This window comes from Macaca thibetana, chromosome 14 (genome assembly GCF_024542745.1).
Source record: "Macaca thibetana thibetana isolate TM-01 chromosome 14, ASM2454274v1, whole genome shotgun sequence".
NCBI lineage: Eukaryota > Metazoa > Chordata > Mammalia > Primates > Cercopithecidae > Macaca > Macaca thibetana.
The window spans coordinates 54,650,979-54,660,513 of record NC_065591.1 but is presented as its reverse complement, the minus strand read 5'-3'; the positions used below and the strand labels follow the sequence as shown (position 1 = coordinate 54,660,513).

Here is a 9,535-nt window from a genome sequence, read left to right as displayed (position 1 = left end):
ATATAGGGATCAAAAGTGGGAAAGTCCTTTTGGGTTGGACACATCAGGGGAATTTTACTGTTTTATGCATCAGTTGGAAGAGTAGCTATCATGTGAGGGTGCCATGAGAATATAATTTAGTCCTCAAATAGCTCTTCCATTTATTAAATGGAATGATACTCATTTCTTCCTCTAAGAGTTGTTCTCTCTTTTGTGTAAAAGGGTTTGTTAGAAGTTTCCCTCCAGCTCCAGAGAATGTTTCGCTATTAGTCTCAGGGACATTACCGTGGTAGAAGGGTAACCAAAGGGCTTTGGAAGTATGGAAGGAAATGAGGCTGGCAGTGCTTGTTACTTGGTTTCCTTTGGTTTTATTTAGAGAATAAGCAGCCAATTCTGAAGGGCAGGTAGGGTTTAAATAAAAAGGAAAAGAATCCTCTTTTTGGGATGCATTCACGGTAACTACATTTAGGTTAGGGTAATCTAGAACTAGCTGCTATCTGGAACTCAACTTGTCTGTTGTCCACCAGACCCACCTTCAGGTGCTAAAAGTCCATTCTCACTAGCCATGCATGTATCCATAATTTAGTCCTGATACGTTACAGATGAGGTGAACAGTTGGCATCAAGAACCAAGATGGGTAGGGTCAGCGTTAAAAAGGTCTAGTAGCAGACAGCAGGGTCCCAAATAATGGACATGGACTTAAATGCAGGAATCTAGACTCTCCAAGGAGATTAGGGAAAAGAACTGGAAAACAAGAATGGTTTATATTTTAAGAGGCTGACATCTTGGACAAATAATCTAATCAATGGCTCAAAGTCAGCAATCACAGGAGTCTAGTTACCAGGCTTGAGGTACATGCTGGACAGATATTAAGGCACTGTACATCCTTCTCAAACTAGGGTGTAATTTTGGGACTAATAAATAAAAAGCATTGCATATATAAGAAATTATGATACATCTTCTAAGGAATTAGTAGTTGACAGCAATTTACTCTATATTTTACATGAAAATAAGCAGTCAGGCCGGGCGCGGTGGCTCAAGCCTGTAATCCCAGCACTTTGGGAGGCCGAGACGGGCGGATCACGAGGTCAGGAGATCGAGACCATCCTGGCTAACACGGTGAAACCCCGTCTCTACTAAAAAATACAAAAAACTAGCCGGGCGAGGTGGCAGGCGCCTGTAGTCCCAGCTACTCAGGAGGCTGAGGCAGGAGAATGGCGTAAACCCGGGAGGCGGAGCTTGCAGTGAGCTGAGATCTGGCCACTGCACCCCAGCCTGGGCGACAGAGCGAGACTCCGTCTCAAAAAAAAAAAAAAAAAAAAAAAAGAAAATAAGCAGTCATATTTTAAATTAGACAGTCAATTTTGGGTGAATTTAGAAGTACACGCAAAACTTCAAAGAAATGTCCAGATTCTAGTAGGGAGTTTCAGGCTGTACTTCCAAGTCACTGTTTGAGTCTTAGAAAAGTTCAGAAGGCAGTGATGGGAAAAAGCACTGTCTTTGGGAGAGACTTATTTTAAACTAAATTCTGCTAATTACTTATGACCTAGGGCAAGTCCAAAAATGACTGAATCCCATGAGATTGTTGTAAAGATTATAGATAAATACAAAGCAACCATCAAAGTGCCTGACAGGCTGGGAGCAGTTGCTCACGCCTGTAATCCCAGCACTTTAGGAGACCTAGGTGGGCAGATCACCTGAGGTCAGGAGTTCAAGATCAGCCTGGCCAACATGGTGAAACCCTGTCATTAATAAAAATACAAAAATTAGGCCAGGTGTGGTGGCTTATGCCTGCAATTTTAGCACTTTGGGAGGCCGAGGTGGGTGGATCACCTGAGGTCAAGATTCGGGACCAGCCTGGCCAACATGGAGAAATCATGTTGGAGAAACCGTCTCTACTAAAAATACAAAAATTAGCTGGGTGTGGTGGCATGCGCCTGTTAATTCCAGCTTCTCGGGAAGTTGAGGCAGGAGAATCTCTTGAACCTGGTGGAGGGGCGGGGCGGGGTGGATGGAGATGGAGGTTGCAGTGAGCCAAGATCACACCACTTCACTCCAGCATGGGGGAAAGAGTGAAACTCTGTATCAAAACAAACAAACAAAAATTAGCTGGGGTGGGGGTAGGGGTGGGACATGCTTGTAATCCCAGCTACTAGGGAGGCTGAGGCACGAGAATTGGTTGAACCCGAGAGGCAGAGGTTGCAGTGAGCCAAGATCGTGCCACTATACTCCAGCCTGGGTGACAGAGCAAGACTCTGTCTCGAAAAAATAAATAAAATAAAATAAAATAAAATAAAGTTCCTCACAGATAAATAAGTGCTTAATAAGGCAACAAGGGGGAAAAACCTGGGCTAGAAGTGTGTAATCTTGTTGCCTTGGATCAGGAAATGTCCCATGGTCTGGTAAACTGCTGAGTCTCCAGAGAATAAAAATTCAGATTACAAGTGTGAAGTGTAGATTCAAGTTTAACTGGAACATGGTTGGATGTGGCACAGAACTAATATATGCTGTACACCTATCCTGATCATCTACTGTTAAGAGCTTTACATTTATACACTCACATTTAATCTTCATAACAACCCTTCAAAGGAGGCATAATTGTAATTTTATAGATGAAACAACTGAGATTCAAGAAGTTCAGATTATTGTACATTACAAAGTAAAGTAGGTACTTGAACCTAGTCATTTTACCACATTCTGCCTTAATGGTGGAGGGTGGTACCTCTACTCCCTAAAACAGAAGTTTCAACAAATGAGATTAAATAATGGTTATCTACAGTAGTTCTTGACTACAGGAGTAACATAAATATTTAACACTGAGTTGGTGAACTGCACTGCATGACGTGACATAGCAAAAGTAGCCCAGAGACAGGAAATTCAGTCAGGAATTTACAGTATTATAAAAACAAACTGATTTCTGGTCTAAGCATCTCTGACTACAGTAAAGTCTCATTAATTTATACTATATGTGGAATTTACAATAATCTATATAGGAACTGAGAAAAAAAAACAAAGTATCTGAAAATGCTCTTCATACTTCATCCCCTCTCCCTCAATAGTTCAGCCTGAATCATAAAACTGTGACATTCCTCGATGACTTCTGCATAATGACCATATTGAACTCTAGTTAATAGAATAAGTGAGCCAAAAAACCCAAAGGGTAGCAGTGCATACACCTGCTACCATAGCAATCAATGAATGTAGGAAATACCCTCTTCCATTTTTTGTTGGTTCACTTTCACCAACATTTTTTTCCTTTACTGAGCATCTAATTTAGTAAAGCCTTTTTCCAGATAATGAAGATACAGATTTGGATGAGACTCCATAATGAAGATACAGATTTGGATAAGACTCGATAAGAGCTCGGTCTGAAAACATTGGGAACCATGAGACCATCAAGGAGTTCACAGTAGAGACAGACACAAACATTAAATACAAGTGTGAAAAAGGATCAAAATAGGAAGATACAGAGAATGAAAGTACCTACAAGTCAAAGTGTTGAAGCAATTAGGAGCCTATCAGAAAGTAAGACGGGGACAGAATCGTTTTTTGAGACCTGAAACCATAAAACAGTGTGATATATTTAGGGAATGGCAAGAAGTTCCATGGGATTGGAGAGCTGCAGGGTAGACAGGGAAAGATTGGTAGGGATTAGATCCTGAAGAGAGATGTTAAGGGACTGGGACTTCATCTTGTGGATCACTATTTCCCAGTTATGATCATGGAACCCTTTACAATTACAATGTAAAGAAATACCAATAACACAATATGTTTAAAATTTTTGATTCTTTAGCTTTCTTAAAATCTAAATAGTATAAAAAATTGAATTATTTTTATTTAAAACCCCCAAATACCAGAGATGAAGTAAATCATCTTTTATTTTCATCTTACATTTGGTTATCATGAGACATGCAAACTCCTCCAATTTTAATGAGAACAGTGTTTTTGTGTCTTTTTATCACATATCCGCTTAATATTAGGTGTAATGTTGCTAAGTCGGATTCGCATATGAGGTGCAGCATCAAGTCTTTTCCTATATTTTGTTTTTGTTGCAGCGTAATACGAAAACCCCGTTTCACACAGGTGCATTGTAGCAAAAGGAAGAAGTACACGCACTGCACGCCTTGCAATGCTTGGGTATTCCTGAATTAGGCTACTCCAAAAATCATTTAGTGAAAGTTCACTGAAATTCTGTTTCACTTGAGAATCAGATGTTAAATCAATCAGGCTCTCATAGTCCCGTGCTACTAATGAAACTGGTTTAACAGTAACTGTAAATGGATTTCTAACCCAAGCATTATTATCATTTGTTACAGGAAAGTATTTTAACAGAGTAGAGCGCAAACCCCTTAGGTGCTGCACAATGGCACTGCAAATATCTTTATCAACTGTAGAATTAATTTCAGTCAAAAAATCACTGAGTGTGGGAAAACAATCAAAGTTTTCTTCTTCTACAGATGAGGCCCAAAATTCCAATTTTCTTAACAATGACGACATTTTATCAAATACTGTAAAAACAGTCACATTTTTTCCTTGCATTGACAAATTAACTTCATTTAATTTAGTAAAAATATCTGCAAGATACGCAAGTCTTAGCAGCCAAGACGAATTTGTTAAACAATCAGATAGTCGAAAAGCAGAATCCATGAAAACCAAAAGTTCACGACGAAGTTCAAAAAGTCTCACAAGAACTTTACCTCGAGAAAGCCACCTCACCTCTGTATTTAGAAGAAGTGCTGTGTGCTGAGCACCCATTTCCTCACATAAAATTTTTAATAGTCTGGATTGATGTGGTCGAGCTTTAATATAATTGATGATTTGTACTGCCTGGTCTAGCACATTTTTTAGAGATGTAGGCATTATTTTAACTGCTAGTGCATGTCTATATAATAGGCAGTGACTACTGGTGCTTTCGGGAGCCACATATTTTATTAAGGTGACAGCCTCGGCAATTTTCCCATCCATTGCCCTAGAAGCATCACTACAAACATCAACACATTTTTCCCATTCAATTTCATGTTTCTGCATAAAACTGTTGACACAGTTGAATATTTCTTTACCGGTAGCATTACTTTGCAAAGATTCACACAGGAGTAGGTCTTCCTCAATAGACTTATTAAACCTATAACGAACAAACACAAGCAGCACAGCAAGTCCTGAAACATCAGCTGATTCATCTAGTTGCAGTGAAAACCCATCACAAATTTTCAGTCTACAAACAAGCTCTTCTTCAATGTCAGCAGCTAGATCCTTAATTCGACGTGCAACAGTACTGTTTGATAGCTGTACTGCATCTATCTTTTTACTATATTGTTCATCAAACATCCGCATCACTACATCTTTTGCACAAGGTTTGATAAGCAATTCTCCAATAGTATGAGCCTCTCCACTCAATGCTATATGGTAACTTACATTGTATGATGCTTCTGTAGCACTTTCATTATCTGTATTCACAATTTTAGGTGTTGGGGGTTTATTATTTTCAGGTGAATCAAGATGTTGCTTGAAAAAGCTTATGTCTTTGTCTTTATATGCAGCATGTTTAGTTTCCAAATGTCTTCGAAGCTTACTAGGGGCTAAAGAGCTATTCGATAAAATTTTCTTACATAATACACACTGAGCATGAGGTGCATCTCTATTCCCGAAGTAAGTAAATCCAAAAGACAAATAACTTTCATCATATTTTCTTCTTTTTGGTTTTTTACTAAATGTTATTTTGTTGGAATTGGATATAAATTTGATCCTGGAAAGCTCACCTTCTGATTTTTTAGAAACTGAAGGTTGCAGCTGTTTATCTTCACTTTGTAATATCCCAACCTTCTGATCATTTGATTCAGACACAATCTGATAACAGAAAGATTCCACTTCTTGTTTAAGACTTCCTTGTTTCAGCAACAGATCCATGGGCAATGAGTTTGTGGTACAAAACATGGTTAATTTAGAACAGACATTGAGTATCGCAAATGTGATGAAACTTTAAGACAGGATACAAAGAAGACGAGCAATCATCAAAGAGATGATATACAGCAACACATCAGTTAATTTCTAAATGCTGCCTATCCATCAATGCGCAGATGGAACATCATACGTTCATGTATCAGGTGATCTCTCATGCGACTTCCTGGTGCTCTCAGGTATGGTACACCTTTTCTTAAAGGTAGATTATCACATAAAAATAAAAGCTATAGAAATGAGTTTAGTAATCTCATATTTAAACATATTAAAATCAACCATAAAGAAAAACTACTATTAGCTTCAATCTTTTTCTCAAAACATTTATTAACTTAGAGAATATTAATATTCTATAAAACATAATTTGGGAATCATTGAGCCAAGAAATTATTAAGAGTTGTTATACATACTTTTAAGAAAGGGACCTTGAAGAATACGTCCCATGGCAGGGGTTGGCAGGCTTTTTTTGTAAAGGGCCATATAGTCTCTGTTGCAACTACTCAACTGTGTAGTTGTAACATGACAGCAGCCATAGACAATACATGAAAGAACGGGCACGGGTGTGTTCCAATAAAACTTTACGTACAAAACCAGACAGCATGGGCCACAATTTATCAGCCCTGTCTCATGGTATGTAGTATTGTGAAATCTCTTTTAGCTTTCGATGCCTACTGCCATTAGATGTATTAGTTGTTGATACTATTATGTATCTGAAGTCCCTTCAGGGTTAGCAACAATTCTGAAGAAGTGAATTAAATACACAGACAGTTCCAAGTTTTACGAGATACATAAACATAATTCTACTGTATCCTAAATGCTATGTTAACAATGAAGAATAAATTGTATATCAAAAGTTAGGTACTGTTTCTCTGGACTTAAATTATATAAATGTTTATATTATCCAAATTAAGACTCAATGAAAGTAACGTATATTTTTACAAATTACTCTGCATTCTATTTATACAACAGGTGAAGACTTAACTGGGATCTAAAAAAAATAAACTCTCATTTAAGAGGTTTATTTTTCATATAATAAAACAAATCAAAATTAAAAGAATAATGCAATCTAAGGATTGCTAAAGAATACTGTTCACTCTATAAATTAAGGCATACAAATTATGTCTATCCAAGTATAGCTACTTTTGATTTAAACTTTATAACCTGGCTATAGAGTAAATTTTGTATTCTCATGTTAGATCCTGAGTCAAAATGGTTCTCCTATTAAGGGGTAGAAGGTAAGATACCTGAAATAAGGTGTTCTCCTTTCTGTAATCCCTCTCTCCACCTTGGCAGCTTGAAATGCACTCTTCAAAAGAATAAAATTAAGGAATGGGGTGGGAAGGGGAGTAACCAAAAGCCTATAACGAGAAAAATTACAATTAGACACAGTAACAAGAACTAACTATAAACCCGTAAGAAGGGTTTATTCTTTCTGGATCTAAGCAGTGTGAATGATTCTTTACTGCAATGCAGATCTTGGACTGAGAGAAGATGCTTAGCATAGTAAAAATTCTAACATTTTCATCCTGTTCAATATGCTGGCAATTTGGCTGCTTTGAGATGTTCCCCCCACCTACTGACTTCATAGAAACACGTTAACAACAACAACAACAACAACACACTTTCAAGAACTTAAAACTAAATCTAATTTTTAAAAGTACAGCCTCATCAATGTCTCTAAAACTAGGCCTTGAATCTAAAATGGAATTATACATAGAACTATTACATGAAACAATCCTTTCACTACAATCATTTTTAGCCCCCCAATAACCAATCTCCTCAGGTAAACAATGTTTAATGAGAGATGATTTTTTACTGTATGCCAATTACTGCTAAATCCCTCATATAGACTATCTCATCGATGAAGAGACAAGGACTATTAATAACCCCATTTTAGAGGTAGATACACCCAGGTTAACATATTTCGCTACACCTCTTGTAAGTGAAAAACCAAGTTCAGAGCCCAAGAAGTATGACTGCATAGCCCATGTGTCTAGCCATTACTTGTGTGTTCCTGAATACTTCTAATTCCCCAACTACTAAAAAATCTGGTTACTAGGAGTTGGGCTATGCAGAGAAACAAATGAACAATGGGTTACAACTGCCAGAAAGTCGAGGGTCTCATACTAGCAACAGCAGAAAGCCCTACTTCTTATTGGGAGCAAAAAAGCAGATTCTCCTTCCACAGGCTCCATTTGGATTTTGCAACGGGGAACTTTGTGGAGCTGCTGGTTCACGTAAAAGATTAGGATCCCTCTCCCTCGTTGCCAGAGAAAGACACAGACGAGTAGGAAGCTTTTGTTTTCAGAAAGGAGGTCCTTAGCGCCACCTCTTCAAAGGTGTTTCCCCGAATTGCTCGAGGACAAAGAATCTACTCCTCTGAGAGTAAAGTTTCCTTTCCACTCCCTGAAGAGCGCGGAAAACTTCCGTAATCTCCCTCTGGGCAAACTGACAGGTATCACAATCCTTTCTCCCCTACCCTCGGGCGGTTCCGGCTGGGAACAATACCCTTAGGGCAGGAGGGCAGGATTTAAGGGCAGGATCTGAGTGCAGGCCAGCCAGAAAGGCGGGAAAGGATGCTCCTTCCAACACCTAAATGCTTTGTTAAACGGTCACCTGGATGTGCAGCCAGGGCCAACTATCCCTCAGTTCCTCTCTGTCATAGGTGCGCGCTGCCCACAGACCGCCACGACTGGGGGGGCTCCCTACCAGTAGCAGCCCACCCTCGCCTCAGGACTCCTCTCGCGTCCCCGGGCGGCCGCCTCCGCTAAAGACCACATGAAAACGTCTCAGCACCCAACACCATCTCTCTATTTCATCTCCATCAGCGATGAAGAGAACGGTCTTCGCCGCGGCTGGGCTGCACAGCAGCGCCGCGGTCCCCAGCTGAGCCCGCGACCGCCATTTTAGGCAGTTCCAGGAAGCGGCCATTTCACAGCGCACCGCTTAGCCGCGGCGGCGGCTCTGCTCCTCACCTTCACCGAGGCCTGAACGGGGTCAACAGCCAGTCGTCGTGGACTGGAGGGGGAGGGGAATGAAAAACAAAACAGAGGAAAGAAGGATTCGGGGACAGGGTGATGCTCTCAGCTCAGGGATACCGCCTAGGCCATCTCCATAGATATCCGATTCGCGGCTGGCGCGATCGCTGGTCTGAAGATAAATTTAGCACTCTAGAGGACCCGAACCCTACAGTCTTTACGAGCGACTCTACCGCCGCCCAATCAGCGCCAGATTTGTACCCCGCCACCAATCCGCGCTGAGCAGCGGGGCGGGACCAAAGGAAAGGACCAAGGTCGGTTGAGGCGCAGCCCAGCCGTAGCCACAGCCGCAGCTGCAGTGGCCGTGCTACCTTGGTGATAGCGGACCTGCTGGGTATGAAGCAATTGTTCCCAAACTTTACTAGCCCCGTCGGCCCGGGCGCTCGTCGAGAATGCAGATTCCTGGGTAATGCCAGATACGGTTGGTGATACCGTAGGGCTGGAGTGCAACCCATGAATCTGCATTTTCATCATTTCTGGCGCTCGGCCCGGATGGGGGTGATTAACGGGGATTCGTGGTGGCCCCAAAGGAGCACGCAGAACCTCGGCTGTTGTGCGTTCGCTAC

At 40.6% G+C, this 9,535-nt stretch overlaps 1 protein-coding gene across 3 annotated transcripts; it reads right to left on the bottom strand.

Moving 5' to 3' along the window:
• Positions 1-321: 321 nt before the first annotated feature.
• ZBED5 (zinc finger BED-type containing 5) lies at positions 322-9,277 on the bottom strand. 3 transcript variants are annotated; one of them, XM_050757412.1, is made up of 3 exons: positions 8,907-9,277; positions 7,176-7,289; positions 322-6,161 (listed from the first exon to the last, which is right to left on the bottom strand). In XM_050757412.1, the coding sequence occupies exon 3, from the start codon at positions 5,908-5,910 to the stop codon at positions 3,907-3,909; it is 2,004 nt and encodes a 667-aa protein (XP_050613369.1). In that variant the 5' UTR covers positions 5,911-6,161; positions 7,176-7,289; positions 8,907-9,277; the 3' UTR covers positions 322-3,906. The 3 variants fall into 3 exon arrangements, with proteins under 3 accessions (XP_050613369.1, XP_050613368.1, XP_050613370.1); XM_050757411.1 differs by having other exon boundaries at positions 322-6,129; XM_050757413.1 differs by having other exon boundaries at positions 322-6,124.
• Between the last annotated feature and the right edge of the window lie 258 nt (positions 9,278-9,535).